Source organism: Syngnathus acus, chromosome 20 (assembly GCF_901709675.1).
Source record: "Syngnathus acus chromosome 20, fSynAcu1.2, whole genome shotgun sequence".
Classification (NCBI taxonomy): domain Eukaryota; kingdom Metazoa; phylum Chordata; class Actinopteri; order Syngnathiformes; family Syngnathidae; genus Syngnathus; species Syngnathus acus.
Genome location: NC_051104.1, coordinates 1,269,685 through 1,297,416, shown reverse-complemented (window position 1 = coordinate 1,297,416; position 27,732 = coordinate 1,269,685). Strand labels below are relative to the sequence as shown.

The 27,732-nt window shown below is 47.8% G+C and overlaps 6 protein-coding genes across 10 annotated transcripts; 4 read left to right on the top strand and 2 right to left on the bottom strand.

Moving 5' to 3' along the window:
- Positions 1–996: 996 nt before the first annotated feature.
- On the top strand, positions 997–6,226 carry si:ch73-173p19.1. The gene is made up of 16 exons (XM_037280204.1): positions 997–1,159; positions 1,666–1,772; positions 1,875–2,002; positions 2,099–2,250; positions 2,398–2,571; positions 2,652–3,087; positions 3,208–3,318; positions 3,452–3,766; positions 3,850–4,092; positions 4,185–4,283; positions 4,365–4,558; positions 4,638–4,812; positions 4,884–5,040; positions 5,191–5,344; positions 5,424–5,535; positions 5,603–6,226. The coding sequence occupies exons 1-16, from the start codon at positions 1,139–1,141 to the stop codon at positions 5,779–5,781; spliced, it is 2,757 nt and encodes a 918-aa protein (XP_037136099.1). The 5' UTR covers positions 997–1,138; the 3' UTR covers positions 5,782–6,226.
- A 175-nt stretch (positions 6,227–6,401) lies between these two features.
- On the bottom strand, positions 6,402–9,732 carry eif2s3 (eukaryotic translation initiation factor 2, subunit 3 gamma). Its single transcript, XM_037280292.1, has 13 exons — positions 9,495–9,732; positions 9,251–9,324; positions 8,796–8,859; positions 8,580–8,707; positions 8,399–8,520; positions 8,230–8,324; positions 8,004–8,162; positions 7,730–7,864; positions 7,536–7,630; positions 7,314–7,458; positions 7,050–7,219; positions 6,735–6,907; positions 6,402–6,662 (listed from the first exon to the last, which is right to left on the bottom strand). Exons 2-13 carry the CDS (start codon positions 9,317–9,319, stop codon positions 6,599–6,601), a joined length of 1,419 nt encoding a protein of 472 aa, XP_037136187.1. The 5' UTR covers positions 9,320–9,324; positions 9,495–9,732; the 3' UTR covers positions 6,402–6,598.
- A 210-nt stretch (positions 9,733–9,942) lies between these two features.
- Positions 9,943–16,772, top strand: klhl15 (kelch-like family member 15). The gene is made up of 10 exons (XM_037280241.1): positions 9,943–10,167; positions 10,729–10,787; positions 10,894–11,002; positions 11,094–11,232; positions 11,344–11,532; positions 11,629–11,853; positions 13,194–13,355; positions 13,433–13,642; positions 13,708–13,898; positions 13,981–16,772. The coding sequence occupies exons 3-10, from the start codon at positions 10,983–10,985 to the stop codon at positions 14,750–14,752; spliced, it is 1,908 nt and encodes a 635-aa protein (XP_037136136.1). The 5' UTR covers positions 9,943–10,167; positions 10,729–10,787; positions 10,894–10,982; the 3' UTR covers positions 14,753–16,772.
- Positions 16,773–16,863: 91 nt separating this feature from the next.
- On the top strand, positions 16,864–18,970 carry apoob (apolipoprotein O, b). Of its 3 annotated transcripts, none has more exons than XM_037280358.1 (9): positions 16,864–16,933; positions 17,288–17,383; positions 17,459–17,587; positions 17,705–17,737; positions 17,809–17,863; positions 17,960–18,055; positions 18,285–18,376; positions 18,597–18,686; positions 18,773–18,970. In XM_037280358.1, the coding sequence occupies exons 1-9, from the start codon at positions 16,916–16,918 to the stop codon at positions 18,815–18,817; spliced, it is 654 nt and encodes a 217-aa protein (XP_037136253.1). In that variant the 5' UTR covers positions 16,864–16,915; the 3' UTR covers positions 18,818–18,970. The 3 variants fall into 3 exon arrangements, with proteins under 3 accessions (XP_037136253.1, XP_037136254.1, XP_037136255.1); XM_037280360.1 differs by lacking the exon at positions 16,864–16,933 and adding an exon at positions 16,955–17,134; XM_037280359.1 differs by lacking the exons at positions 18,597–18,686; positions 18,773–18,970 and adding an exon at positions 18,412–18,583.
- On the bottom strand, positions 18,851–21,552 carry LOC119139553 (diamine acetyltransferase 1-like). Its single transcript, XM_037280370.1, has 6 exons — positions 21,304–21,552; positions 20,694–20,745; positions 20,240–20,320; positions 19,820–19,921; positions 19,707–19,747; positions 18,851–19,268 (listed from the first exon to the last, which is right to left on the bottom strand). Exons 1-6 carry the CDS (start codon positions 21,364–21,366, stop codon positions 19,092–19,094), a joined length of 516 nt encoding a protein of 171 aa, XP_037136265.1. The 5' UTR covers positions 21,367–21,552; the 3' UTR covers positions 18,851–19,091.
- Positions 21,553–23,378: 1,826 nt separating this feature from the next.
- acot9.1 (acyl-CoA thioesterase 9, tandem duplicate 1) lies at positions 23,379–27,617 on the top strand. 3 transcript variants are annotated; one of them, XM_037280306.1, is made up of 17 exons: positions 23,379–23,531; positions 24,018–24,112; positions 24,248–24,274; positions 24,960–25,005; positions 25,103–25,273; positions 25,345–25,382; positions 25,451–25,534; positions 25,596–25,699; positions 25,763–25,836; positions 25,904–25,971; positions 26,037–26,148; positions 26,292–26,382; positions 26,452–26,537; positions 26,620–26,707; positions 26,769–26,919; positions 27,206–27,272; positions 27,425–27,617. In XM_037280306.1, exons 1-16 carry the CDS (start codon positions 23,518–23,520, stop codon positions 27,262–27,264), a joined length of 1,308 nt encoding a protein of 435 aa, XP_037136201.1. In that variant the 5' UTR covers positions 23,379–23,517; the 3' UTR covers positions 27,265–27,272; positions 27,425–27,617. The 3 variants fall into 3 exon arrangements, with proteins under 3 accessions (XP_037136201.1, XP_037136200.1, XP_037136202.1); XM_037280305.1 differs by having other exon boundaries at positions 27,206–27,617; XM_037280307.1 differs by lacking the exon at positions 24,248–24,274 and having other exon boundaries at positions 27,206–27,617.
- The last annotated feature ends 115 nt before the right edge of the window (positions 27,618–27,732 follow it).

The window sequence follows — 27,732 nt, the reverse complement described above, 5'->3', positions numbered from 1 at the left end:
CTGGGCAGTTATAGAAATATGTTTTTCCAAATTTTGTTTATTTTGAAGTTAATGTTGCCCATTCCGGTTGTGCTTTGGTGGATTCGGGCAACTTATTGCCGGCGTCTCCAAGTTCCATATTTTCTGCGCATGCGTGAATGTAACTTAGTGAGTCTGACAAGAGGCTGTAGAGGGGCGGGGCACGTTCCGTTAGGATGATGATGCCACGACCTTCAATTTTAAAAATAGAAGACCTTATTAAATATCACCAAGGGATGACTGGATGCGGATTCTAGAAGGTGTTTGCTGATGATCCATCCTTGAATAAACATGGTCTCAAGTACTGTGCTGTCAATCTGCATCGTTTTGTGGATGTTTTTCCGGTCATAATACAAGGCTAGAGTGTTGTTCAGCTCAAGAACATTACTTCAAGTAACTGTAACTGTATGTAAGGTTTGAACATGAACACCATGCCTAAATGTAGGAAATTTGCACTAAAAAGTTCAACAGAACCAAGCTACTTGGGCAGTGATTCTATTGTGTACCACTAGAATGAGCCCGGGGGGGGGGCACCCTGAACTGGTTGCCAGCCAGCCAATCGCAGGGCACAAAGAGACAAACAACCATCCGCACTTGCACTCACACCTAGAGCAATTTGGACTGCTCGATCAGCCTACCATGCATGTTTTGTGGATGCGGGAGGAAACCGGAGTGTCCGGAGAAAACCCACGCAGGCACGGGGAGAACATGCAAACTCCACACAGGGAGGGTCGGTGGTGGAATCGAGGCCGCACCCTCTAAGGCGGACATGCTAACCCTAACCAGTGCCCCACCGTGCCGCTATTGGAAAACAAATCTTCCTTATTTCCATGCGATTAGTGACTCGATCAAAGCAAGTGCATCATTACATCATAAAGCCGGTTTCCCCATCAAAGCCACTGATATGTTGACAATGAACAACTTCGTACACAATAAGAATCTTGTGGCTGGTTTGTTGTTGTTCTGCTGTCAATCAAAAGGGGGCAGGACGTTTGTCTCGTGCCTGCTAGCATAGAGTCGACGGCTGCGTTTGAAATAGCGAAGCAGCCGATGCAGGAAGTCCTACAAAGTTGCTGATTAATTACACTTCAGCGTTTTGATTGCAAACCCAAAGGCGAACATGAATTCTTCGGGCTCCCTGGTAAGCTTCAAACGACGACTTGCTGGGTGTTGTAAAAGTCCCGCGGGACGCGCTGAGGGGCATATTAGCTTGCCAGTTAGCCTCGGCGGCTAAGCTAGTTGTTATGCTAACGGCTGTGACAGGCAAGCGTCACAAACTATCACGCTTAGCTCGACTGATACGCTTATTTTATGTTTTATTTTGATTTTAAATGTTCGGTTTTGAAGTAAAATTGCTGTGTAAATACGTCAGAGTTGATTAAAACGGTGTCATTGAAATTAAGAGCAACAGATTAAGGTGACAGCAGTTCCAAGTGGGTATGACATCATAGATTGTACGGTCTGGTGGCTCACCATACCCATCTTTAGATTCCGAGCATGAATCGGTCACCACATCCAAGTCTAATACTATGATTGTTATTTAATAATTCAGTAGTCTAGTATATCATAGTCCAGTATTCGGCAGAGGTGGCCACCTCTACATTTGAGAAGCTCCTTTGAGAAGTTTCCTTTTTGACTGTCTTGCAGACAATTGGGGAGCTATTCCACACGCTTGGCGAAATGGGCTTCACACAGGAGCAGATCCAGGCTGCTGTGCAGGCCGGTCATTTTTCCGTGACGGACGCGGCCGAGTGGTGAGTGTGTCCACATATCATAAACTGTGTCTCCTTGAGTTTTCAAAATGATCACCTCTTAATTCTTAATTGAGAGACGTTCGATTGCCTTTTTGTCAATAGGCTTCTGCAGGGTCATCAGCATGCACGACACAGTTTGCTCAAGCAGCCGACGGGGCCGGCGGAAACGGCATTCGCGGCTTTCAACCCTCCGAAAGACTCGACTATCACGTCTGCTTCTGACTGTCCAGGTGTGATGTTCAACTACACTTGAAAGCAAATAGCATTTGTCAATTTTGGAGACATGTCATCATTACCTGTGGTTATTCATTTTCATGTTGTCACAGCAAGTAGCTCATTAGCGCAGAAGTTGTCACCGCCTTCCCGAGAGTTGCCCCCCATCGAGTCGCGCATCAAACAGGACAAAAGTGACTTTGAGGAGCAGCAGAGGCAACGCGTGACTCAGCAGGCGAGGGCGGAGCGCCGGCAAAAGAAACAGGTATTTCGAGGATCTTATCGGTCGGACCCGTGCTGGTCTGAATGTCGAAAATATTCTGTTCATCAATTCCTTTCTTTGTTTTTAATCACACTGTGCACTGTACAGTTGCACCTGACTCATTTTGTACTTGTTTCATCTTCATTCCAGGAGCGAGAGTTGGTGCTAAAGCGTATTGCCGACGATCGGCGGAGCTTACAGGAGAAGAGTAGCCAGTCTGGCGTAGCGGCGGCGGCGGAGGGGGCGTCGCCGTCCGATGACAGTCAAGGGCACACTCTTGGAGGGAAGGTTCAGACTAATGTGGATAACAACTGTATTCTCATGGTGAGGTGGTAAAGGCGTCGCTGGTGGTAATCAATACGGGATGCCGAATTTATGTTGTCTCGTCTGTGGCCTCGCCGCAGATCCGGCTGCCGTCCGGTGAGTCCATGCGCGAAAGCTTTCCGGCCGACGCGCCGCTTCGCTGTGTAGTGGAGCACATCACGGGACGTCATCCCGCCCTCCGCGCCTTCTCTCTCCTCCAGGGGTTCCCACGAAAACGCTTCGGGGAGGCTGAGCTGGCCTGCTCACTGCGCTCCCTCGGCCTCACGCCTAACGCCGCCCTTTGCATTCAGACAACTCCCCCGGAGACCCCCCAGGACCCGGCCGGCCCTGCCGAGCCGCCCCCGGTCGGACCTGACCGGCGGGCGTGTCCTACTCCTCCAATCCCAGTCCAGGAGAGAGCGGGTGGGCCAGATTTTGTCGTGCCCCCTCCGCTACCCAATCACGTGTGGGAAGAGGCCGCCAGTCTCGCGGGGATCTCTGGAGGTGCTCCGCTTCACGGACATTCTCACTTTTGGGGCAAGTTTGATCCTAATTTAGAATTTGGGATAAGGGGCATGCAAAAATGCTGCCACCTTCCCGGGAAACTTTTTGCAGTCTAAACGTCCATAAGCTCATGAACATGCGGTCATTTCACAGGGCGAGGCCAAAAGTTGGTCGCTGGCAATCCCGACGAAGCTGCTGGAGTCCAACCCGAACAGGAAGATGACGGTGACGAAGAAGAGGGAGAAGCTCAACATTTGCTTAATGGTACTGTGCACTTTTTACAATGTAGCATTTTACCCACATCATGTTTGTGCTATTTATAGAAGATTAGGCAGCAGCCGACTTAATCAGATTGAGTCGTTGGCATTTTTAATGACACGTCTTTGTGCTTTGCCAGGTCTGCCGCGACTTCCGTTCCTCCTGGAGAACAGGAATCGTGGTGGCTTGGAGCCCAGACACCGGTGGCCCGAGCAGGGCAATCGACTTAGAGAGGCCCCGGAGGATGAGCCGGCGCCCGAGCCGAACGACGCCGAGGGGCGAGCGGCGCCCGGAGCCGCCGGGCAGGCCGCCGTGGAGCGTCTGCAGCGGGCGGTGCGTCACGAAGACCCCGCCTCGCAGGGACAGCCACTTCCCCCCAAAAGGTCCTTCCAGACCCCCAGCGTCTCCTCGCTCTGTACCTTGGCCACGCGCGCAACCGTCCAGCTCATGACGGGTGAGTGCTGTGAATTTGTGCCTCTGTGTGTGTGTATGCACGTGTGTATACACGTGTGTTTTATCTGTGTGCATGCACTCCAGCTCCCAGTATGCAGTACAGCAGCAGCCTGGCCGGCCTGACACCTGAGCTTGTGGAGCTTCTGCTGAACCACATGGCCCAGGAGCGTGTGCTGCGTCCGCGCAACCTGGAGCTATTCTTTGGCTGTCCGCTGCAGAAGTTTGTCCTCAACTGCTACCCGTACTCCACCAATGAGCTGCTGCGCCAGCTGCGCGCCTTCACCGCGCTCAAGCATCTCAGCCTGATCAACTCGCCGCTCATCACGGGTACAAACAACTCCGCCTTGCTTCAAGCAGGTTTCATTGGAGGGCATTTAAAAATAAAATAGAAAGTTGAACTCTCCCTGTCTCTCCCACAGACTCTGGCCTCTCAATTCTGTCCAGTCTGGTTAAACTGCAGTATCTCAACTTGGCCTCTTGCAGCAAACTGACCGACTCTTGTCTGCAGTACATCACAGGTTGCAAACTCCTTCCACACGCACTCGGATCGGATTGAGGTTACGTAACGCCACGTGTATTAACTGCTTTCATGTTGTCAGGTCTCAAAAGCCTGTGCTTCCTGTCGCTGGACCAGACCAAAGTGACGGACGCGGGCGTGACGCTGTACCTGCGCTCAGCGCCGCCGTGCCTCTCGCAGCTCAGCCTCAACCAGACAGCGGTAGGCGAGACTACGCTGGCCGTGCTGCCCGCTTGTGTGCCGCAGCTGCGGATGCTCAGCATCAAGCAGACCAAGGTAGTACGCCACAGCCACCAGCAGATAGCGCTGGTTTTCTTTCAGCCAGCCGTTCTGTTTACAATGCGTGTCCCTCCAGGTGTCCGACGTTTCCGCGCTGTCCGAGCTGCCGGGCCTGCAGACGCTCAACCTGGACGGCACGGGCGTGACTGAGGCCTCACTTGCGCAGTTGGGCGCCCACCCGTCTCTCTCGTCCCTCAGCCTGGGGGGGGTGCGCGTGTCCAACGGCGACCACGCCCTGCAGATTGTATCGGGTTAGCGCCAGTGTCCGCTTCTGGCCCGGAGAATGAGGCATCTGGTCGCTCAAGCGCAATTTGTCTTGCAGGACTGGCATTGACTCACCTGACACTCCCAGGACGCCACTCGGTCACGGACGGCGGCCTGGCGTTCTTGTCGCGGCTGCAGCTGCTGGTGGAGCTCGACCTAACGGACTACACGCAAGTCACAGACCGGGGAGTTCAGCACCTCTGCACTATGACCAGGTACATGCACATGTCCTATTTTGTCACGTAATGTCCCCATTGTGTCTCATGTTCATCACTGGGCTCCATAGGGTCCCCCAATTTTTCCTCATCATTTCTGTGTTAGTATGAGTAGACAACATTACATCTACTGTATGTGTGTGTGTTCAGATTAAAAAAGCTGTCTCTGAGTAACACACAAGTGACAGATGCCGGGCTCTCCTACTTGCGCCCTCTGCTGGAGCTGCAGGAGCTGTGCTTGGACCGAACGGCAGTCAGCAGTCGAGGAGTGGCGGCGCTCATCACCTGCCTGCCGCACCTCCAGGTCTTGCTGCTGTACCTTTAATCCTTCTATTTATTTTATTCTTTTTTTTTTTTTTTTAAACCCAACTGTTGTTTTGCAGGTGTTGGGCCTGGCCAGCACTCAGGTGGGCGACAGTGTGGTGAGGCGAGGTCTTATCCACTGCCCTCAGATGCTGAAGTTGAATCTCAGCCGCACCAGAATCACAGATAACGGTAAGCACATCCACATCCTCTCAAACGCGCCTTAGGCGTCATAACATTTTTCAACTCTACCCCTTAGGCGTGAAGTTCCTGGCGCACATGCGTTTGACTCAGGTGAACCTGGACGGCACCGGCGTGAGCCTGACGGGCATCGCTGCCCTGCTGGCGTCCACACACATCAGCAGCATCCGCGCCAGCAACACGCGCGCCGTGCCCATCGACGATGTCTCCGACGACGAATGGGAGGCTGCTTTGTAGCAGTGAAAAACACTCCCCTTCCATATTCCCCCCCCCCCCTCCTTGACTCCGCCCCCCCCTATTTGCACTGTCGTTGATGATCTTAGGCACAGCTCGGGTCAAATTGACCCATTTGAAAATGTAAATTGAGAAGCAATAATGTTCTCAATTCAAATGTTATCGTAACTAGGGGGGGGTTAACATGCTGGATGTCAATTTGACCCATTTGAAAATCTAATCAATGATCCTCAGTATTCAAATAGCTTTTTTGCTGCGTTACCCTGAGGAAACCAAGAACACTTAAGATAGAGCATGAATGTTCACGCCGCGTTATGAGAAACATTTAAATTCAACATAACTGCTGTCATTTTTTGGTTGATTATGAAATGCAACAAGGACCTTTTGTTATTACTAATTCTGTTGTATTAAAAAGGACAATTTAGTGTCATCTAGTCTCTAATGGTTACCTTGACAGTTTTCTTCTTCCTATTACTGCAATGCTGACCACACGCCAACTTACACAAAATATTAAATAACAGCTGGGCTGATGTGTAAATTTTAACCTATGGTTTCTACTTGCATCATATCAGCCAAGTGCACAGACTTGTGGCTATTTGCCTTCATTGAGATGCAACAAAAAGTTAGTTCCAAACTTTTATTAGTGAATGTTCGCCGCACTGTTGGCGGAAGATGTTCGTGCCAGTCCCAAATATGCTAGCGTCATTCCTGTTTGTCCTCTCGGCGGGAAAAGAACAAACAGGAGGAGAAAATTGAACAAGACCAATGTGACGTTTGCGATGCCTGATAGGGACGCTGCAACGATAACGGCCCCTTTCTTTCAGTCGTCATCCACAGTGGGCGTGATGGTCACGCCCCTCCTGATCTGCCCCCAGCCGATCAGACTGCAAAGTGGAAAAGGGGAAGCGAATCAGATGACAGAATGAAGAATAACTATCGTGGCTAAAGTTCCTCACCGCCAATGTTTCTCCACACGTCGACTCAGAGCGATCTTCTCTCCGACTTCGGTGCAGACGGGGTTGGTGAGGACGATCTTAGCCAGATCAGCTTTGACGGCGCTGACACGGCCGCCTGTCGATAGCGAGCCGATGTTCACCATCAGCACTTCGTTCTTTGACAGCTTCTGGACCTGTGAGGATGTTAGTAAAGTCTGCTTAGCTTGATGCTAATAAACAATGCAGAACACTATTGACATGCTGACGATTAGCATCGACGACGGCTGTATGCATCAAACATGGATGAGCATGAACATCCCGTGACGCTGCGCTCACCTTGGCGGCCTTCTTGTCTCCCTCCGTGCGCACACCCAGCAGCCGCCTGAGCAGGAAGTATGAAATCTCCAGCTCGGTAAAGATCTCCGGCAGCTCCCCGACGGCACCCAGCACCTGACCCACCATGCGGTCAGCTCGACACAGCGTCGGGTCTATCTTGGTACCCACACCTGTCCCAAGGTCAGAGTTCATAAGAACCGGACAGATACATAAATCAGCAAACGGTTCACTTCAACACCAAACCGTCAACACGGACGGACGTACCAATGAGGCCTCCGGGCGCAGCGTACTGGAGATCGTTGTGTTCAGCGAACAGCGAGACGATCTTGGAGAAGATGGGCTTGCACATCAGCTTCCCTTCATGGTCCTTGGACACAATGCCTGGCCGCACCTCGATCTCCTGGCCTACCTGCAGGCACCGAGACAGACTGTTAACGTTCATGTCATCATGGAAGACTTTTTTTTTTTTCCCCCCCAGTGTCTCACCTTGAGGACACCCTTCAGGATACTCCCTCCTGCCACGCCACCTTTCAAATCGTCGACTTCACAGCCAGGTTTGTTGACGTCAAATGATCTGATGACTACAAGATGAGGACAAACAATACACGAAGCATTGGTGGTGGGCAAATACACTCAAATGCCAAACGCTAAGTTCAGAGCGGTTTTCATGGGTTTCTCACCAATGAGTCTGGGCTCCGAGGTGAAGTCTCGCACAGGGACAGGGATCTTCTTGACGATGTACTCGCACACCACCTCGATGTTGTACTTGAGCTGAGCAGAGATGGGAATGATGGGGGCGCCCTCAGCCACCGTACCTGTCAATCAGTGTGGACATGAAGGACATTGGTTTAGATGGAAACCCAAAACCTGAGTTAGACCGATTGAAGCACATTTTTGTCCACTGTATTAAGGGGAAAAAAATGATGTTGCATTTGCATCGTCTTTGGCTCTCACCCTGCACGAAGGTAAGGATCTGCTCATACTGCTCTTTGGCCTGGCTCTCCTTTACCAGATCGATTTTGTTCTGCAGGATGAGGATGTGCTTCAGCTTCATGATCTCGATGGCGGCCAGATGCTCCGACGTCTGCGGCTGTGGACACGACTCGTTGCCCGCTAGAAGGACCAAAACATTAACTCACCGGTCACACACCTCGACATTGATACGGACAAAACAACTCACCGATGAGTAGGAGAGCGGCATCCATGACGGCAGCTCCATTCAACATAGTCGCCATCAAAATGTCGTGACCGGGACAGTCCACGAAGGACACGTGTCTACGGGAGACCGATTACTTTCAGACACACAGTGCTACATTTAACATTTTTGGTCAGAAGAAAGTCCAACTCACCTGACAAGTTTAAAATCGCCTTTGGTGCCAGGAATGTCTGTGGGGAATTCATCAGGGGTGCTGCTCCCACAGGAGCGATAGCATTCGGGCCTAGGACAGCTGGGATCGTCCAGCATGTAGATCTAATGCGACAACATGGGGGCAGTTAGCATCAGCAGCGGAGCCTCGATGCCAAGCGTACCTTAGCATTAGCATAGCCGAGCTTGATGGTGATGTTCCTCTCCAGTTCATTTTTGAAGCGGACGGTGTGAACACCCGAGATGGCTTTCACCACTGTGGACTTTCCGTGCGCCACATGACCGATGGTGCCTGGGATTAAAAACAAGAACTTGGTTGGTCGCCCTAATCAATGCAGAACGATGTGTGAATTTTGATGGTGTTCATTCTACGGCTGTACCGATATTGATGGTGGCCTGCCTGCTGATGATCTCGGGGGACAGAGTCGTCAGCTGGGACACATTCTGCAGAGGTAAACAACACATTCAAGTTGAAACAGATGGATGTACTGTTTATGTGGACGTCTCACAACTAGTCATGTGTCATAATGGTCTTGTGATATTCATTTATTGTCTGTCTACATAAGCATATGGATATGTGGATTGTCGTTAAAAGTACTGAGTGGAATTTTGCCATCAAAATATTATATCAAGACGTAATCAAGTGTCAATAAAATCTAATTCAAGTTAGCTAACAGCTACTAGCCAGCCGTCGTGTGCCGGGTGATGGCAGAGGCGCAGCAGCAGTTTAGCGGGCAACAAACAAGATATGTATTGCAGCTCATCTTCGACAAAAACTGATAAAGTCTTGCTCATGAGATCACAAAGGTGTCAGTGTTTTTCGTGAAGCACTTACCAAACTACTGAGGTCCTGTTTGGCCAAATGAGGCTGGCCCAGCGTAGTACCCGACTCGTCGCCCGCCATCTTGACTGGAAAAGGAAGGGAGGGAGGAAAAGGTAGCCGAGGACAATGCCCGAATTGAATGAAATGATTTATTCTGCTATAATGTGTGATCAATTGAACTTTGGGTCGTTTTACATCATAGTAAATTTAACATATGTGTTCGTGAAAAAAACCATTTCACTTAAATTGCCTTTACCTGAACAATAACGCAATAGGGTCCTTTTACTACGGCTGATGCAACTTGAAGGTACAGTCCAAATTTTAAATAAAATAAAATGGGGACTCCACTAACGTCCAGCCAAAGCGCTTCGCGTATGTTTAATAAAGGAGTTCTTCCAAACCGTTGACAATATCAACAAACGAGTTTTGTCTCCAGTGAGTAGAGATCAGTAGTGTACGTTACTCGCGTGTCGGGTCCGTTGTGGATGGATGACATCATCAACGGGTCTCTTGTAGTCCAGCAATGTCATTTGTAGTCTTTTCGAGAATCGCATGGAGAGTTGAGTGACACATTTAAGAGTAAAACGTGGAAATTTGGTTAATTTGTGATTTATGTTACTATTTTTGAACAAAATGACCAAAAAAAAAAGATTGTCCATTTTTATTATACAGTATTTTAGTTTCTCAAACACTTGCCCCCACTTCCGCTAAAATAGGACGTGACGCAAAGCTAGAAAATGGCATCCACAAAGCCTACGGATCGATTTGGTTTGCTAGCCGTCTGCTGTTGAGCCCAACCGGGGCTCTGGGGCTCTGGCTGAGGGCTGACACCATGGAGGTGGGTCGCTGCAGTAGTCTCTCATTCCGGAGCTAACGGCATCGCTCCATGTCCGAAGCGAGGAAAGCTCGTGTGGATTCTCAGCGCCGAGGTGAGACGCCTCGTTTAGCCGCTAGGCTAAGTTGTTATCCCCGGTCCAGCCCATTCGGAGCCCCGCCGCTCCCGACACCGGTAAACAATGTTGTCCTGACAGTTGGAGACGTATGATCACGGTCGTTCGGCGCCTCGGTGTTTCATGTTAATATCGGTTTGGATTAGTTAGGCAGCTTTGAAATCACAACGGCGGTGCTGTCACGTACCTTTGTTTGGGCACCAAGGCAAAACATTGTAACTTCAAGGTTGAACTTTAGGCTAGCCAGGTAATATTTTAAGCGTGAAACACTCATTTTAATTGAGCAACTTTACAATATGTTGCTCGTTCAGGGCATCTTGGGTACTATTCCCATGAAGTCTAAAAATTTCCACAATAATATTTTAAAATAGAATGGCTTTTTTACCACCAACATCCGCAAATCTTTGGACACTTATAATTAAACAAATGTAGAATGTTATTTATACTGCATATACAAATGAAGCACTGCAAGCAAGTCACTGCATCATGGTGGGAGATGTGCTGTGCACCTGACTCCTCTTTTGCAATGTGTCAAACCAGGCTGGAAACACAAACACAGGAAATGCCAGCAACCGCTTTGAGTCCAGACATCAGAAGCTGTGAGTGCAAAACACTTTAACCGCCACCTTCCTCATCTCCAATCTTTTGAAACGGCTTCATCATCCTCTCGTGTGCTGCTATTTTATTTTAATAAAAAATTCCCAGGTCATTGACACTGACTGAGGGTCTTTGTTCGCATCAGCTGGACACAGTGGGGCACTGTCCTCTGATTGGCTGGGACAACTCCATCTGACATGCCTGTGGCCAATCAGAGGCAAGTGTATAAAAAAAATAATCCTATCCATTTTCTGCACCACTTAACATTTATTCAACTGTGTGTTTTTAATATTTCTCGCCACCATTAGGTGTGCTATGTCGGGGGTGGATGTGGAGGTGTATCTATCCCAGGTGCATGATGGGAGCGTGTCGTCGGGCTTCCGGGCGCTGTACGAGGAGCGCCTGCTCCTGGACGTCACGCTGATGATCGACGAGCATCACTTCCAGGTTTGTGACGGCAACGTCGTGCTTATCGGGCGCATCAGGTTGAGTAGACTTGTGATGACCTCGGAAGACCAGTGGTTGCGATATAACAATTGTTACCGATGTCTCCTTTAGGCCCACAAAGCGCTCTTGGCCACTCAGAGTGACTACTTTCGAGTCATGTTCACGGCGGACATGAGGGAGCGGGACCAGGACAAGATCCACTTGAAGGGGTTGACGGCAGCGGGCTTCGGGCACATCCTTCGCTTCATGTACTACGGCTCGCTGGAGCTCAGCATGCCCACCGTGCAGGAGATCCTTCAGGTGATGTCACCATGCAATTTTAGGAATGACTTAATATGTGTCTTTGATGGATGGACTGTCGTCGAACATTACGTCCCGCTGTGCGTGTGGCGGCAGGCGGCGATGTACGTGCAGCTGACGGAGGCGGTAGAGTTCTGCTGCTCCTTCCTGCTGGCCAAGATCTGCCTGGAGAACTGTGCCGAGGTCATGCGGCTCTTGGAGGACTTCAGCGTGGGAGTGGAAGGCGTCCAGGAGCAACTGGACAACTTCCTCCTGGAGAACTTTGTCCCCCTCATGAGCCGAGCCGACTTCCTGTCCTACCTCAGCTTGGAGAGATTACAGGTTTTCCACGGTTACTTTTAAATAGTAACTACCGTAATTTTCGGACTATAAGTCGCTCCGGAGTACAAGTCGCATCAGCCATAAAATGCCCAAAAAAGTGAAAAAAAACATATATAAGTCGCTCCGGAGTATAAGTCGCATTTTGGGGGGCAATTTTTTCGACAAAATACAAGAACAGTCATGAACGAGCAACAACAGGCTAAACGATAGGTATGCTAACATGACATAAACACAAACGAAGAGCTGAGAACGGCCCTGACGTAACATTCAGAGTTATTCAAAAAACTATTACATAAATAACACGTTTATAAAACCATCTGTGTCACTCCAATTCATTAAATCCATCGATCGTCCTTTGTCAACAATGCGTGCGCGCCGCTGACGGCGCTTGCACTTCAAAATATTCCACAGGCCCATAAAACGATATATAAATTAGATATCAAATAACTATTATATAAGCAATAATGTTATCAAACCATCTGTGCACTCTAAATCATTAAATCCATCGATCAAATTCCTCGTCCTTTGTCAACAACGTCGCGCGTGCGCTCTGACGTCAGCCTCGTCGTTATTCCACAGATCTACTATATAACTATATGGTAGCGTTAACAAAGTTCAAGGAAAGACGTGGGTTTGGTAAACGGCTCTTTATTTAACAAAACAAACTTCCAGGTGTGTGGCGGCGTGGACTTCCAGCCACGGAAGTGGAAGAGAGCTCCATAGAATAGGACCGGGCGTGCGTAAAAGCCATGACCGAGCCCTATCCACCGTCCTCGGACAGCCACCCGGCCGAGCGCCGGCCCCAGACTTCCATCCACGGAGGTGAAAGAGAGCTCCATAGAATAGGACCGGGCGTGCGTAAAAGCCATAATAGTTTTTCAAACCTTCTGTGTCACTCCAAATCCTTAAATCCTTCAAACTCTTCGTCCGCCGTCTCACTTAGAAACAAAGCTGCTAATGATGCCGGTAGTACGTGGGGTCCTTCGTCATCTTCGTCATCCCGTGATCAATCTTCGCGCTGCTGACGTCACTTGAAATTCAAATTACAGTAATCCCTTGCTACATCGTGGTTCGTTTATCGCGGTTTCACTTTTTTTTGGGGGGGAAGATTTTTGAAAAAAAACATAAGTCGCTCCTTATTATAAGTCGCCCCCCCACCCAAACTATGAAAGAAAACGCGACTTATAGTCCGAAAATTACGGTAGTTACTTTACTGGTTCCTACTTAAAGTAAATAAGTTAGGATGTGTAAAAAATGTTTCAAATAAATTTGGGTAAACCTTGGTCAGTTAGTTACAGTCAGCGCTAATCAAGCAACTTTTTTTTTCCTGTGTCCCCCAGGCCTACCTGAACAGCGACGCCCTGAGTCGCTACCCGGAAATTGAGCTGTACGAGGCGGTGCAGTCGTGGCTGCGACATGACCGGCGGCGCTGGAGACACACAGACACCATCATCCAGTCGGTTCGCTTCTGCCTCATGACGCCCGCAAACATCTTTGAGAAGGTGACAAGTGGTCCCTGGAGATGACTTCACTAAGATCAAACTATTTTTTACATTGGGTTCTGCACTCCCGCCCGCAGGTGAAGACGTCGGAGTTCTACCGTTACTCAAGGCAGCTGCGGCAGGAGGTGGAGCAGGCCCTGGCCTACTTCCACGACGTCAACCAGCAGCCTCTGGCCGAGACACGCGCCAATCGCATCCGCTCGCAGCGGCCACAGACAGCCGTCTTCCGGGGCATGATCGGCCACAGCATGGTGAACAGCAAAATCCTGCTGCTGCAGCGCCCCAAGGTGCTAATCGGCGACACCCGCGTCGTGACGGCGAGCTCGGTGCAGTAACCCGCTTGGTCCCGCAGGTGTGGTGGGAGCTGGAGGGGCCCCAGGTGCCGCTGAGACCCGACTGCCTGGCCATCGTGAACAACTTCGCCTTCCTGCTGGGAGGGGAGGAGCTTGGGCCCGACGGCGAGTTTCACGCGTCGTCCAAAGTGTACCGCTACGATCCCCGGCAGAACTCGTGGCTGCGCATGGCGGACATGTCGGTGCCTAGGTCAGAGCTCGTCATCAACGTGCCCTCGGGCTGACATTGCGAGCATCACGCCACTGTCTGGTCGCCCGTTGTCACTTTGCAGGTCAGAGTTCGCCGTCGGCGTCATCGGAAAGTTCATCTACGCGGTGGCAGGCCGCACGCGGGACGAGACCTTCTATTCCACAGAGCGCTATGACATCACCGAGGACCGCTGGGAGTTTGTGGACCCGTACCCTGTCAACAAGTACGGACACGAAGGGACCGTCCTGGGCGGGAAGCTCTACATCACGGGCGGCATCACGTCCTCGTCCACCTCCAAGCAGGTGTGCGTTTTCGATCCAGGCCGGGAAGCTTCGGCGGGAGGAGGAGCGACGGCGGCAGGAGGGGGTTCGAGCGGGTCGGACTCTCTCCGGACGCGCGGGGGCCGCGGCGCGCCGCTGCCGGGCTCCCATGCCGGCTGCTGGGAGAACAAATCCAAAATGAATTACGCCCGCTGCTTCCACAAGATGATCTCCCACAACGGCAAGCTGTACGTGTTCGGCGGCGTGTGCGTCATCCTGCGCGCCTCCTTTGAGTCGCAGGGCTGCCCGTCCACCGAGGTCTACGACCCGGAGGCTGACGAATGGACCATCCTGGCGTCCATGCCCATCGGCCGCAGCGGCCACGGGGTGGCCGTGCTGGAGCGCCAGATTATGGTGCTGGGCGGCCTGTGCTACAACGGACACTACAGCGACTCTATTCTCACCTTTGACCCCGACGACAACAAGTGGAAAGAGGACGAGTATCCCCGGATGCCTTGCAAACTGGACGGGCTGCAGGTGTGCACCCTGCACTTCCCAGAGTACGTGCTGGAGCACGTCAGACGCTGCAGCTGAGGTCTGCTACGCACTGGACACACTTTTTCCCTTTTTTACACACGGGGGAAGCATTTATTCCGTATCCTACTCGTACGCTGAATTGTCCACATACTCAAATGAGTCTTACGAGGTTGCCCCCGGTTGACCCCCCCCCCCCCCCCCCCCCACTGCCTTCCACTTTGATTGTATGACATTTCTGCGCATGACTCAAGGCTAGGCTTAGTGGTCTTCTTGGCACACATTATACGGAAAACCATTTGAGCATTGATTCGATACCCTTAATATCCAGTTTAAGGGCCATGGAGTAGGCGCTTTACCCTCACCCATAAGACAATTCACACTTTATCCGAACGCATCTTTGGCATACCAATAGGACAACAAAATTTTACTCGTGAGATAAAACTATGTACTAGTTGTATCAACTAGTTCAACTTGGGGGCAGACAAAAATGTCATGTTGTAGTGGAAGGAAGGGAGAGGAAAAAAACCATCACGAATAAGACAGCCCGTTCTATTAGTGTGCTGAATTGTTTTCCTCGTGAGGACAAAGCGTGTCCTAGCACACGGACACCTGAGTGTCGTTGAGGTTCCAAACACTTTCACACTTTGCTTTCTTAGAAGATGTCGGGGGGCGGGGGACGGTTTGGATTGTACCTGTTTGGGCGGTTTCTCGCTTTCCCGTACAGCGCACTGGAAGCTCAACTTCCAAAGTCAGCAGCGGTGAAATGAAATTATTCATGTTCTCGTAGAAATGTTATATGGAATGAATAATCAATAACATGACGCACTGAATGAGGTTTGAACTCGTGCAGCTACTGTTTTACTCTCGAGGGCACACACACACACGCACACACACAAATTGAATTGAATTAGCATTTGCTGAAGTTGAGTTAACTTTCATAAGGAAATGGTTTTTGGGCTTCTAGTGCGTCCCTTTGTCGGGTCATGACACTCTGTAGTACTGTACACGTACACTCTGTTCTGCTTGGTTTGTAGAATTCTCAGCCAATCAGCACTCAACGTTTGTCGTATTTAGGCGACCGCCCGGGTTTGGTTCTGTCTGTTCATGTTCTTGTGCAAAGGGCTCAGAACATACTGATGCAGTGTTTTAATGTTATTTATTTAGCAAGCTATGCAGTCATGTGTTGCTTTATTTATTATTGAGACATAAAGTCATATTTTATTTTTGGGGGGGACTGTGCAAGACTGAAAAACATAGTTGCCAAGATGCCTCCTCCTTTTTTTTTTTTTTTTAAATTATTTTTCATTTCTGTTAATGCTACCAAATTCAATTTCACAGCTTCCAAACTGCCTGGAGTAAAGTTGTTACCATGGCAACATCTGCGTAACCTGCGTGTTGCTGTGTGCTCGAACAGCATGTATCACTTCCGGAATTTTTTAAATCGACACATTCCACGCAATGTCAGCTCATATTTTCCCTCACTTGGTGCGGCTTATCGGTTCCACTTCATTTCTCGCATGTTCACCTTGTAACTACTGTTATTTTAACTATGCACTTTTTTTTTAACGGGTCTTTTTTTTTTCTTGGCACATCCTCATTTGTTGTTTTTTAAACGGCCACAGAAGTGTCAAACCGATTGCCTGAGGAATGTTTGCAAGTGGATCTTTTTAAGGTTCATGTTGGCGTTTACTTCCTCCCATATTGCTGTCAAAGAAGAAATGTGATGAAAAAGTGTTACCTTGCCAACTCGCAGCATCCTTTAGTCCGTCAGTAAGCAAACAGAGTAGAAGATAAACGTATATCCACATACAGTATATATACTGTATATACATATATATATATACACACACAGTAAGACTTTAACGATTAGTTAATAATCGATTGGTCAATTTTTTTCAACTAATCTATGAATCAGATTGATAATTTGTGATTAATCAATCAATTGTTGCATCCCTTAACAGTACCTTGCTAGCGCTGAATTAGAAAGAGGGCAGGATCAAATGAACATGTTATCTGGGTAAATCTTCTTTGGAAATGTTTGTAACTTCTTCCCAGAAATAAATGTTCATATTGGATGGATTCTGGCTGTCAGTTTAATTTAAACTATTCTGATTTTAAATAGATATAATCAAAATACAGTCCTTTAGCTTTTAAGTGGGACTGCGCATGCGTGTAACCTCTACGACTTGCCGTAGAAAGCGAAGGTATTTGCGACGGAAGATGTCATACGTGAAACTGGTAAATTAGTCTTTACTGTCGCACGTTTCTCAAACGCGAAGCCTACTTTGGCGTTGACGCAATACTCTGTCTCGTGCATGTGACCGCAGTAAAGTAGTTAATTCTAGTTCGACAATTTACTGCTGCGCAAGATTACTGCTAACATTAGCTGGTTGCTAACAGTTGACTGTTAAACAATTACATTCATGCTAACTGATAGTAGTAAGTATTAATGGGAAGGTGCTTAAGGGTTGATGAAAACCCTGTTATCTTTGTCGTATACCGTTTTTAAACAAGTATTTTATTTATTGAAGAAAAGGTGACTTATCTTGAAGTTGGTGTGATGTAATTGTCATGTTCTCGTTACTCCTGCAGGTGTCGCTGTTTGCCGCAGCTCCTGGACTGCTGCCGAGTGCTGCCGCTTGCGAGGCTCCAAAGAAAAGCGCGCAGCCGGCCATGAGTATCGACGAGGTGAGCAGTACTGTGCAGACCACTAAAGAAATATACAAAGATGGAAGAAATGATCAGATTCTGTTTTTTTTTTAGCTGCCATCTCTGTACAGCAGAGCCGAGGAGGAGCAGCCCTGGGTGGATCCATTGGCGGCAGCGGGACAGTTGGAACAGAGCGTGGCATCACTGAGGAAATTGGCAGAACCATACACAAATCAATGTCAGGTATGATGTGCTTGAAACGCACACCAAGGATCTGGATTGAATGCTCAAAGGGCCATGAGAAAAGAAATCACAAGACAGCAAAGGTTATATGGTTTCACATCTGCATTGTGTTTACAGAAAGCAGGAAGGGCAGCGGCGGACAAAGTTGAGGTTAGGAAACTTTTAAATAAGTTATTAAAAGCTTTTTTGGCAGTGACAGTCGTGTGTTTGCCTTTCCATAGGATGTGTACAGAAGGGTGGAGCCCGCTATCGCCGCATCCACCGCCGCAGTCACAGGTAGCAGTCGCCATTACAAGATTTCCTCATGTTTTGTGCTAATCCAAAAGGACAAAAAAAAAAAAAAGACACAAAGCTTGCGGTGTCCTCTTTCAGACGTGTACCAGTTTTTCAACGATCCGCCCCCTGATCTGTACCCCAGCATGGCAGTGGTGGGCTTCTCTGGCTTGCTGGGACTTTACTTGGCCAAAGGTGACCTCCCATCCACAACAATGTTACAAAAATATTTTTTATTTCTTCAAAAACATTGAAACCCTGTTGAAGACATGGAAACAAGCTAAGTCGTACTGTTATAAAAGCGCTCCAACAACAGCTGAGCGTGATAAGGCACGTTTACTTTATTTTGTCTGAACGAGTTTCGGGTGAAGGTGAGAGATTGCCTGAGTTCGACACCCTGACAACGTGTTTGTTTGGTCTTCAGGTTCGAAGGTGAAGCGTGTGGCGTTTCCGCTGGGCCTCATGGCCCTCAGCGCGTCCATGTTCTACCCTCAGCAGGCCGCTTCGCTTTTCAAGGTCTACATGGTTTATTCCCTATTTCGCTTTTCAAGGTCCACATGGTTTATTCCCTATCTCGTGGTTCTTATTGTTTGGGTTTGTGGTGAGAGGCAACATTGTGAAGTAGCGGTGAGCATGTTTGGCTCACAGTCCAGAGGTTCTGGGTTCAAATCTGGCCCGAAACCTTGGCTGGCAACCAGAGGTAATAAAACCATTCCCACGTTGTTTGTTCTCACAGGTGAGTCGCGACTCTGCGTGCGTGTGGGTTAAGCAAGGTCGCGTCGCCATGGAAACACTATGGAAAGACCCGCCATTTAGCAAACAGAAGGTGAGTCTCAGAGAGGGGCTTATCTCAATTAGCATGTGTAAGATTTGAGTTGCAACCATAAACAAAACCAAAACTTGTTTGTCAAGCCTGACAAGACTGAGCGGGGGGAGAGCGGCGGCACATCCAGCTGAAGTCGAACAAGCCATGAACACACAAAACCACCATTTAAATTAATTTATCTTTATTGTGCACAGGTATGTGTTGAATGCTCACTATGCCCATTTATGTTGGACTAACTTGTTAGTGTCTTGGAATACAATCGAAATCTTGGAGCAAACTTTTGACAGTGTGTGATTAGATTTTGTTATAGCTTAGTGACTTAAGCAGGCGGCATCAAGCCAACATTTCAATAAATGATTTCTCGGTTTTTATTTAATAAATGAAACCTTCCCTCTCCCGGCGCGGTCACTCCTCAGTGGGTGTGGCCATCTTGACGAGACTGCTCTTGTCAAAGCGGTAGAGCCGCCAGCCCTCCTCCTGAGAGAGGTCCTCGGCGCCGCGACGCTTGTAGTACTGGATGGACACCTCGTTGTTCTCGGCCACTACGAACATCATACCGGTGCAGCGTGTCTTCACTGCCAGCTACGAGGGGGCGGGGTGAAAAACTCAGTCATTACACTGAACTACACTAAGTCACAGATGTCAAACTCAAGGCCCGGGGGCCAGATACGGCCCGCCACATCATTTTATGTGGCCCGCGAAGACAAATTGTGCATCAAATTCGTGTCATTACTAGAATTGCAAATTGTCTTCACTTTTAATATCTTTTTTTTAAACATTTGACCAGTTTTTACTAGTCTGATTTGAAAACGAGTTATTTGTCAGTTTGTTTTGTAGCTTTTACTGTGTATAATATGAGGTGCTCATACATTTATTTGGGTTGACAGTCATAATGGCCCTCTGAAAGAAGCTGTGACTACAATGCGGCCCGCGAAAAAAATTAGTTTGACATCCCTGCTCTACGTAGAAGTGAGTTGAGGATCTTCAATTAGACAAAAATAGTGTGTTGCCGCCACTCACATCGCTGAGCCGCCGCAGGATCTCCGAGCCGATGCCGAGGCCTGTGATGACACGAGACGCGTAAATGTGAGCGGAGCGCGACGGCGGGCGTTAGCAGATGCTCGTCTCCCTACCTCGAAAGTCGTCCATCACGTAGAACTCCTCCATGTAGAGCTGTTTGCCCACCCAGGGGTCATACGTGAAGTAGTACATGGCGAAGCCCACCACCTTGGAATCTGCTCGCACAGCACATTCCACACTTCCGTCAACATGCGCACTTTGATCAACGCTCGTAAAATAACAAATTGGCTCGAATGACTTTGAATTATACGAAAAATTTTCATTTATGTGAAGCTACCATCTGGTGTTTCACTAATCGCATTCAAATGTCAACTGGCAGAATTTGCCTCACTAGCAACATGTAGTTGTCCTACTTGTGAGTACATGGGCTCTAGGAAATGGAATAAATGCTTGGCTCGGCATTCCATTTGCCCTCCCCCAACACAGGGAGGAAGTGAGGAATTTTCTTTCCATGACGCTACGGCCTTGCTGACCTTGGCTGGCGTCCCCTCCTGGGACTTCAGCGATGATGCAGTGGTAGAACGGCGTCTCGCCGAAGCCATCCTCCAGGAGCTCTGCGACGACAAACATTCAATTATTTAGAGCCAAGGCTTCGGGCGGATTGATGTCACGCTCGGTAGAAGCGAGACCTAAAACAAAGAGTTACACTTTGTGTATTTTAAACTGTGACAGTCGAGAACGGCCCGATAGCAGGACACTAACAACGGAGAATTATTCCGACAGGCTAACGGTCGGTCAAACTTCAGCTGTAACAAAGGTGCTATCCATAAAACATTACATTCATTACCCTGAATTTCTAATTAGTTACCATAAATCCTCAAGGGAAGTTACCAGGAATATTTGAGACCCATGTACAACCTTATTTATTATATACTTTAAAAAAAAAAAAAAATTGGAATCTTTGTTTTTACCACCCGTAGTTTTTACCTTGTTCAGTCAGCGTCACCTGGTTCTCCATGTCTTCATACTTGGCAAGTTCCTTTAAACAAGAAGGCTTTTGTTCAGTGCGCACATTCACACTCGCAGTAAAAACACATTAAACCTGACAAGCGTTTCATTGTGGATGCTTCATTAAAGAACATCCATTACGAACATAAATTTATATTTATGTGTGTGTATATATATATATATATATATATATATATATATATATATAAAAAAACAGAAACACACGCCCACACACACGCATATATATATGTAATAGATCTTGCAGACCAGACACCAGCTGCGGTTTACGCAAGTAAAGCGGACGTGAGTCATCGGACCAGAACAAAGAATGACGACGGTGACATCACACTCGAACACTTTCGGTACTTTTTGGTCTATGATGTCTAAATTCTTTGCTCTCGTGATGATGGGTCAGCCTATGACAACGCCATCGACCAAATTATTTCCAATTATTGTTATGGTTTGGATTAAAGACAGGTCGAGGCGAACTGTATTCGTGCATATGTTTGAGTGCGGCTGATCTGACCCACTTCCAAGTGGTGCATTTGAGATTAAAACCGAGCTATGAATAACTGCCGTGTGGGGCTACCTTCACCAGTCGTAATATATCAGGCACGTCCTTTGGTTCAGCCTTTCGCAATTTATACTCCATTTCCTCCGTTTACTCTTTTTTCCTTTCGTACGAAGTCCTCTGTAAGTGAAGTGAAAGATTAGGAGTTTCTTCATTCGCTTCAGAGACGCGTTCCCCCCGCAGTCAGCCGCTGATCCGGACGAGTTTGTCCCGCAACATTCAGCAAGAGACACCCAGTACGGGTCGATGCTAACTACTGCTTGAGCGTCTTTGTTTACTACCGTTTTTATAGCGGCCTCATTCTGCCTTGTGATTGGTCGGCTCAATTTCCGCAAATCCAATTGGTCGTTTTTATCCAATCGGAATCGAGGGTATGTTTATGAGCCGAGTACTTTTCCAAATCCGTTGGAATTCTTTTCTCAAATCAAAGTAGGACGTCCAAGAATTAGCGCGTTTTAATAGTAAACAAACAATGGTGTGTTAGTGAATACTCTAAAATGCGTCATATTTGATGTTTTTCCTCATTACCCATTTCTCAAATTTCTCCCATCCCATTGGTCGGTTATCTATTGCCCAGCTCGCAATTTTCTTATCCAATTGGAAGCGTGGCTATGTTCACGTGAGAAGTATTTTTCCACATCAGATCGAATTGTTTTCTCAAACCATTTTGGAATTACTGGCTGTCCGGTTCGCCCCATCAAGCATTTTGCACCAAACATCTCTGATTTTCTGTTGTATGTTCTCCCCGGGCCCGCGTGGGTTTTCTCCGGGCACTCCGGTTTCCTCCCACATCCCAAAAACATGCTTGGTAGGCCGATTGAGCACTCCAAATTGTCCCTAGGTGTGAGTGCGAGTGCAAATGGTTGTTTGTCTCTGTGTGCCCTGCGATTGGCTGGCAACCGGTTCAGAGTGTCCCCCGCCTAGGGCCCGATGACGGCTAGGATAGGATCGCTGGATGGATGGATTTTTAACGTTCGAATTCTGCACAGGGGGCACTGCTGGTTTGAAAGAGGCGTCAACAAAGCCATAGGCTATATGTCAAACTGGAAAAGCTCTGTCAACAGTGGAGGAACTTTGAGGCATCACTTAGCATCTGACATTCCTCCCCCTACAGATTTCGTAATTCTGAGTGTCCCAAAAAAGCTGTTTTTCAACAAGGCGTCAGGTACGGTTATGCAGGACTGCTGTTTCACTAACCGCCACCCAGGGCAACAACAAAGTGTGGAACTGAAAAAACATTTAATTTTAACTTGACCTTAAAAACGGAAACATCTCAAACAAACAACAATAGTCCCGTTGTCCCGGTTCAACCTTTGCAGACTCACGACATGTACATAATATTCTCTTCCTGAATGAACGTTCACACAGATAAGACTGACATTTTATCAGCCACACGGTGGTTAATAAGTTATTGGATGATGATCTTTAGGTTGCTCATCCATAACAAAAATATGAGTACTACACGGTACAGTTTTAGTCTGGTTCTCAAAGGAGAAACAGAGTTGGTTGCTTAGTGCTTTATTTCTTTTCCATAAGAGTCAGACTGCTGTCCTCATAGAAAAAAAACATTACATTACAATTAACAAAACAACTCATCTTGTGTGACATCTTTTATACCATAAAGTGATTTTATTACAGGTGGTTGGCAGATAAGACAGGGAATTAAATTGTTTTATGGCTTCTCTGAAGACACAGCAAGTCTACCTGAGGTATTGTAAACAAAACACGACACATTTTATTTTTTTTATTTATGTATCTTTCTTCATTTATGTGTTTCTTTGTTTTGTTTGGACATTGGTAAATTTCTCAATTAAGCAGTCAAGTAAATCTAGCTATTTGGATAAGTCTGATAATATGTGCATGAACTAGTGGTGTTTAAACACTACTAGTAGTCGCGATTGATAAAACCAAAACAAAAAAACAATCAGTGTCGTGGGGGTGGATGTGAAGTGTCGTAATATCGCCGGGATGCGAAAAATAAACCACGACTGTTTCCAGGTGATTTGCATCGAACCTTGGCGTCCTCTGCCGGACAAACTTGGTACAACGCGGCCGTGACAAATCCGTCCACATTTTAATGCGTCATCACCCAGTGGGCGTGACTCATCCCAATCCGGAAGTGTCCGTCTCCCTTGAATCTATGGTCCACATCGTTCTGTTGGAACAAGGAGTGGAAAAGTGACGCTTTATTTTTTCTCTTCATGACAGCTCGTCTGCGTTCTTCTCGGCGCGATGTTCTCAAAGAGGTTTGTCTTATTCTTTCCGTGCGTTGTTGCTAGCAGCTTCCGAGAAGTTGTTTTTGGCAGGGCGCCACCATAGTCGGAAAAAGACACACAGGAGTTCGTGTGTTAGGGTTTGGGCTTGGCTGGAGGGTGGAGTACCACGCTGAGTTGGTGAGGCAGTCGGGGTGTGTCTGCAATCGACATAATTTAGGAAAACTACTCGCAATGATTCTTGACGTCTACACGATAAGGCAAATGAATCTAAATCTTAGCATCGCGTACAATTGCAAATCTTGACACATGAAGCAGGCAATATATCTTACAGACGATTACTAACATTAGACAGCGTACTTAACACATAAAAAGACAGCATATAATAGTGATGCTAATTACTTCTATTTGGTTAATGAAGTAATTCCAGTCACATGAATATTATGTAAAAACTGTCACCAGAAATTAATCTGAAATCTTTCTACCAAAATAATAATAATAATAATTGTGTGTGTCCAGGTTGATGTCATGTCTCCGATCTTCCGCGTCCCTGGCGAGCAAAAGACTAATGTGCTCGGCGGTGAAGAAGGGATGTGCACCTGATATGGCCGAAGGTTAGACTCATGCCTCATTACCATCATCACCTTGTGCGCGAATTGATTTAAAAGAATGTGCGATTGAAATAATTCGTTTGATGAGCTGCCGTCACAGGAAGCACTGTGTGTGTGATGTGTTTTGTTTTTCCGCAGGAAATCCTCTGTTGCACGTGTCAAACGGTGTGTTGGTAATCAAATGCACAACAATTAAAATAACATCATTAGCAGTGTTAGGGTTGGGCGATCGTGAACAGTTCTTCCCAAAAAAAGCGGCTTCATCCTGTTTAATGTCACTTCTAGTTGACGTTTACTGTCAAACTAAAACTAAGAGAACTACACCTTGTCTATTTAAAACAACCGCATAGCCTTTAAGTCTGCTTTCTTAAAGCTAATGCTAATTATCCATCTTTTGCCGTACTTTAACAATTTACGCTACGTCTTAACAGTTCGGCAACATAAGAGGACTCAAAGTCATTTATTCTTTATCCTCTGTGAAGAGCGCCGGGTCTCCATGAACACGATACCTGTGTTATCAAGAGTAGCACACCACATCGCCCATCTCTAATTAGTGCTAACCACGTTTACCCGCTCTGGCATGTCTCCTGGCCATCTGGCTGCTTCCATGCCTGCCTCCGTCTGTGTCTCGCAAGGAATGAACGTCACTTCCTGTTCCTTCCACAGCGCGGCTAAACACTCCCTGCTGCACTGGGACTGGTCTCGCCTGTTAACTATTCTTGTGTGCTGTTTCTTCTTGTAGTTTCCTTTCTCCCCCTGTGGACTCTTCACTGAGAAAATGTCATGTTCCAGCTTTTTATTGTTGCGAGATTCTGTTTATTGTCATGATTTGTAATTTGGTTTGTTCCAGTGCGGAACAGGCTGAGAGAAATTGTGGGAGCTTCCACCAACTGGAGGTACGCAATGATCAGCAGAATATGATGAAATCTGAAATGCCTGTCCTTTTTCAGTTCAATGATGCCATCTTGTGTTTGACAATGATGTCATGCGCAGCGACCACCAGCAGGCCATGGCGGAACGCGTCTCGCTGTCGTCCAAGTTGGCCCGTTCCCAAAGTGAGCTTCCCGCCAAGAGTATGAAGGACAGCCTCCTGGAGGTCCACCTCCCTCTAGGTTCCGAGCCGCAGCTGCGAGAGAAATACCTCACCTTCCATAACACCGTCAGGTAGCAGCACCGCCTCCGCCGCATCAGCAAACGCGACGCTGACGTCCTCACTTGCTTTTTGTCTTTGTCAGGTTTGGACGCATCCTGGAGGACTTGGACAGTTTGGCAGGTATCAGCTTGACAGCCTTTAACATTAGATTTTGAGGCCCTCTTAATACTGAATTATTTCTTCTTCAGTGCTCATTTCGTACTCGCACACGTACAATCCTGCCCTGAAGAGGTCGCCATTGTCCATTGTCACCGCCCTTGTGGACAAAATCGGTAAGAATTTCACACACTTGCGATGTTGTCGTGGTGACGGAAGGACAACTGCTGTTTGCAGACATGAGGCAGCAGGTGATCTATCCGGACTGCGACATCAAGTTCACGGGTCACGTGACCTGGGTGGGGAAGACCTCCATTGAAGCCAAGATGTATATGACCCAGGTACAAAGTGGTTGCGGCGTCCCAATATTTCTGTCCATACAGCTTTAATTGTTGCTGTTTCAGTATCGCAACGGAGCGTATGCACCGGTTCTGGATGCCACCTTTGTGATGGTGGCACGCGACCCAGAGAACAAGAGGTACGACGCAGTTGACATCAGGAAGCCCACTGACCCACTTTAACTTTGGTGTCCGACTCGTTTCCAGAGCCGCCTTTGTAAATCCTCTCAGTCCAAAAGCTCCAGAAGAGGAGGAACTCCTCATGCAGGGAGAAGGTAGGCGACGCCGCATCTGTGTCATGGCATGTGACCTCCTTTTTCTCAACTTGTGCGCTCTCCAGCTAACAAGTCCCGTCGGGTGGAGCTGAGCACAGCCTCCCTTTTGAAAGTGGCGCCCACGGCCGAGGAAAGGAAAATCGTTCATGGCCTCTTTCTCAACACGCTGGACACCAAGTGAGAGGACGCCACCTTCATTCAATCTTCATTTTCTTTTATTTGAACGGAGCCCACAAAATATTTCCGGAGAATAAATCTGACACTGTTTATTGCAAATAGCAGTGCTCATGCGCTCTCTGATTTTCGCATCTTCCTTGAAGGACGGTGAGCTTCCGCAGTCGGGTGTTGCCTCCCAACTCGGTATGGATGGAAGACGCGAAGCTGAAAGGATTGGAGATCTGCCACCCGCAGGTGAACTCACATTTCTTTCAAATGCCTTCAAGTAAACACATTGACACTGTGTGTGTATATGTGTGTCAGGAAAGGAACATCTTCAACAGGATTTTTGGAGGTTTCCTGATGAGGAAGGCTTATGAGCTGGGCTGGGCCAACGCCTGCTCCTTCGGGTCAGTGTGACATTGGAAAGAAATACACAAAAAACGCACATGCAATGTGACCCAAATGTGTGTGTGTGTGTGCGTGCCACAGGGGGTGTCGTCCCAGTCTGTTGGCCGTTGACGACATTCTCTTCCGGAAGCCCGTGGAGATCGGATCCCTGCTGCTGCTCTCGTCGCAGGTCAGGACGAATGCACATAGGGCGCGGAAAGCAACAACAACAGAACGTGTTCTCTTTTCAGGTATGTTACACGGAGGGCAAGCACATCCAAGTCCGAGTCCACAGCGAAGTCTTCGACCCGCTGACCCGCCAGCATAACACTACCAACGTCTTCCACTTCACCTTCGCGTCAGACCGCGACGTCCCCAACATTGTCCCTCAGACGTACGGAGGTGAGCACAAGGGCGTGCGTGATTTTCACTGCTTGACTGCAGTAGCAACGTTTCATCGCTAGAGGGCACTAACAGACTGTTGTCACTGGATGTAGTCGGCGTAAACTGTAACACCAGTGCAAAAATTTTCCAACAGATTTAATTAGAACTTTCAAATGAGGTCAGAACTGGTATTGCAAAAAGTATTTTTCAGTGTGCTACTCTACTGAATTAAATCTACCATTGTGTTATTTTACACATTTGTCCCACCCCTTCATTGTGTTTGTGTATATTGTTTGTCCCACAGAGTCCATGTTGTATCTGGATGGGAAGCGTCACTTCAACCAAACAGTGGAATCAAATTGACGGGCAAGGTGCTGAAGCGTACGTGTGTGTCTCTTTGCTATCCAAGACGCACACGCATCATGATCACGTGTGTGTGTTACTTTTCGTGATGTTTACAAGTCCGTCCCAATGGGAACATGTTTGACATCTATTTTGTTATGTTCCTTTTCTTTTGGACCAGTCAGCGTGGACTCCACAGCTCATCCACAGTAAGATAGTTGTCATACTTTATCATCTCCTGGGTGACTCTAAGCACTGCTTGAATGTTATATGTAATATTTGGACTCTGTTACTCTCCTCAGTTACATACTTCATTCTGCCGGCGAATTATTTTTTTTCTTGGCCTTATGATGCAATAAATTGATTTTTATTTCTATGGAGTACTGTTCAAGTGTCCATGCACCGCCCAGGAAATTGTTTTCAGAGAACAAAAGGCATGAAAACATTGTCGTAATATTGTTGGCGCGTCGTCGTCTTCTCATTTCCCGG

What these genes read in the sequence shown, in the direction of transcription:
- si:ch73-173p19.1 (XM_037280204.1), top strand. Translation starts at nt 1,139, where the DNA reads ATGAATTCTTCGGGCTCCCTG. An exon ending in AACCGTCCAGCTCATGACGG is followed by an intron (nt 3,767 to 3,849) that starts GTGAGTGCTGTG and finishes CATGCACTCCAG; the next exon opens with CTCCCAGTATGCAGTACAGC. An exon ending in CACCTCTGCACTATGACCAG is followed by an intron (nt 5,041 to 5,190) that starts GTACATGCACAT and finishes GTGTGTGTTCAG; the next exon opens with ATTAAAAAAGCTGTCTCTGA.
- LOC119139553 (XM_037280370.1), bottom strand. Translation starts at nt 21,366, where the DNA reads ATGGAGTATAAATTGCGAAAGGCTGAACCAAAGGACGTGCCTGATATA. An exon ending in GGTGACGCTGACTGAACAAG is followed by an intron (nt 20,321 to 20,693) that starts GTAAAAACTACG and finishes TTGTCGTCGCAG; the next exon opens with AGCTCCTGGAGGATGGCTTC. An exon ending in AGGAGGGGACGCCAGCCAAG is followed by an intron (nt 19,922 to 20,239) that starts GTCAGCAAGGCC and finishes CTGTGCGAGCAG; the next exon opens with ATTCCAAGGTGGTGGGCTTC.
- eif2s3 (XM_037280292.1), bottom strand. Translation starts at nt 9,319, where the DNA reads ATGGCGGGCGACGAGTCGGGTACTACGCTGGGCCAGCCTCATTTGGCC. An exon ending in GCAGGCCACCATCAATATCG is followed by an intron (nt 8,708 to 8,795) that starts GTACAGCCGTAG and finishes TTTTAATCCCAG; the next exon opens with GCACCATCGGTCATGTGGCG. An exon ending in TCCTGAAGGGTGTCCTCAAG is followed by an intron (nt 7,459 to 7,535) that starts GTGAGACACTGG and finishes CGGTGCCTGCAG; the next exon opens with GTAGGCCAGGAGATCGAGGT.
- klhl15 (XM_037280241.1), top strand. Translation starts at nt 10,983, where the DNA reads ATGCCTGTGGCCAATCAGAG. An exon ending in TCGACGAGCATCACTTCCAG is followed by an intron (nt 11,233 to 11,343) that starts GTTTGTGACGGC and finishes TGTCTCCTTTAG; the next exon opens with GCCCACAAAGCGCTCTTGGC. An exon ending in TGCTGCTGCAGCGCCCCAAG is followed by an intron (nt 13,643 to 13,707) that starts GTGCTAATCGGC and finishes TTGGTCCCGCAG; the next exon opens with GTGTGGTGGGAGCTGGAGGG.
- apoob (XM_037280358.1), top strand. An exon ending in GGGACTTTACTTGGCCAAAG is followed by an intron (nt 18,056 to 18,284) that starts GTGACCTCCCAT and finishes TTTGGTCTTCAG; the next exon opens with GTTCGAAGGTGAAGCGTGTG. An exon ending in CGCCATTTAGCAAACAGAAG is followed by an intron (nt 18,687 to 18,772) that starts GTGAGTCTCAGA and finishes TTGTTTGTCAAG; the next exon opens with CCTGACAAGACTGAGCGGGG.
- acot9.1 (XM_037280306.1), top strand. An exon ending in CCAAGATGTATATGACCCAG is followed by an intron (nt 25,700 to 25,762) that starts GTACAAAGTGGT and finishes TTGCTGTTTCAG; the next exon opens with TATCGCAACGGAGCGTATGC. An exon ending in TGGAGATCTGCCACCCGCAG is followed by an intron (nt 26,383 to 26,451) that starts GTGAACTCACAT and finishes TATGTGTGTCAG; the next exon opens with GAAAGGAACATCTTCAACAG.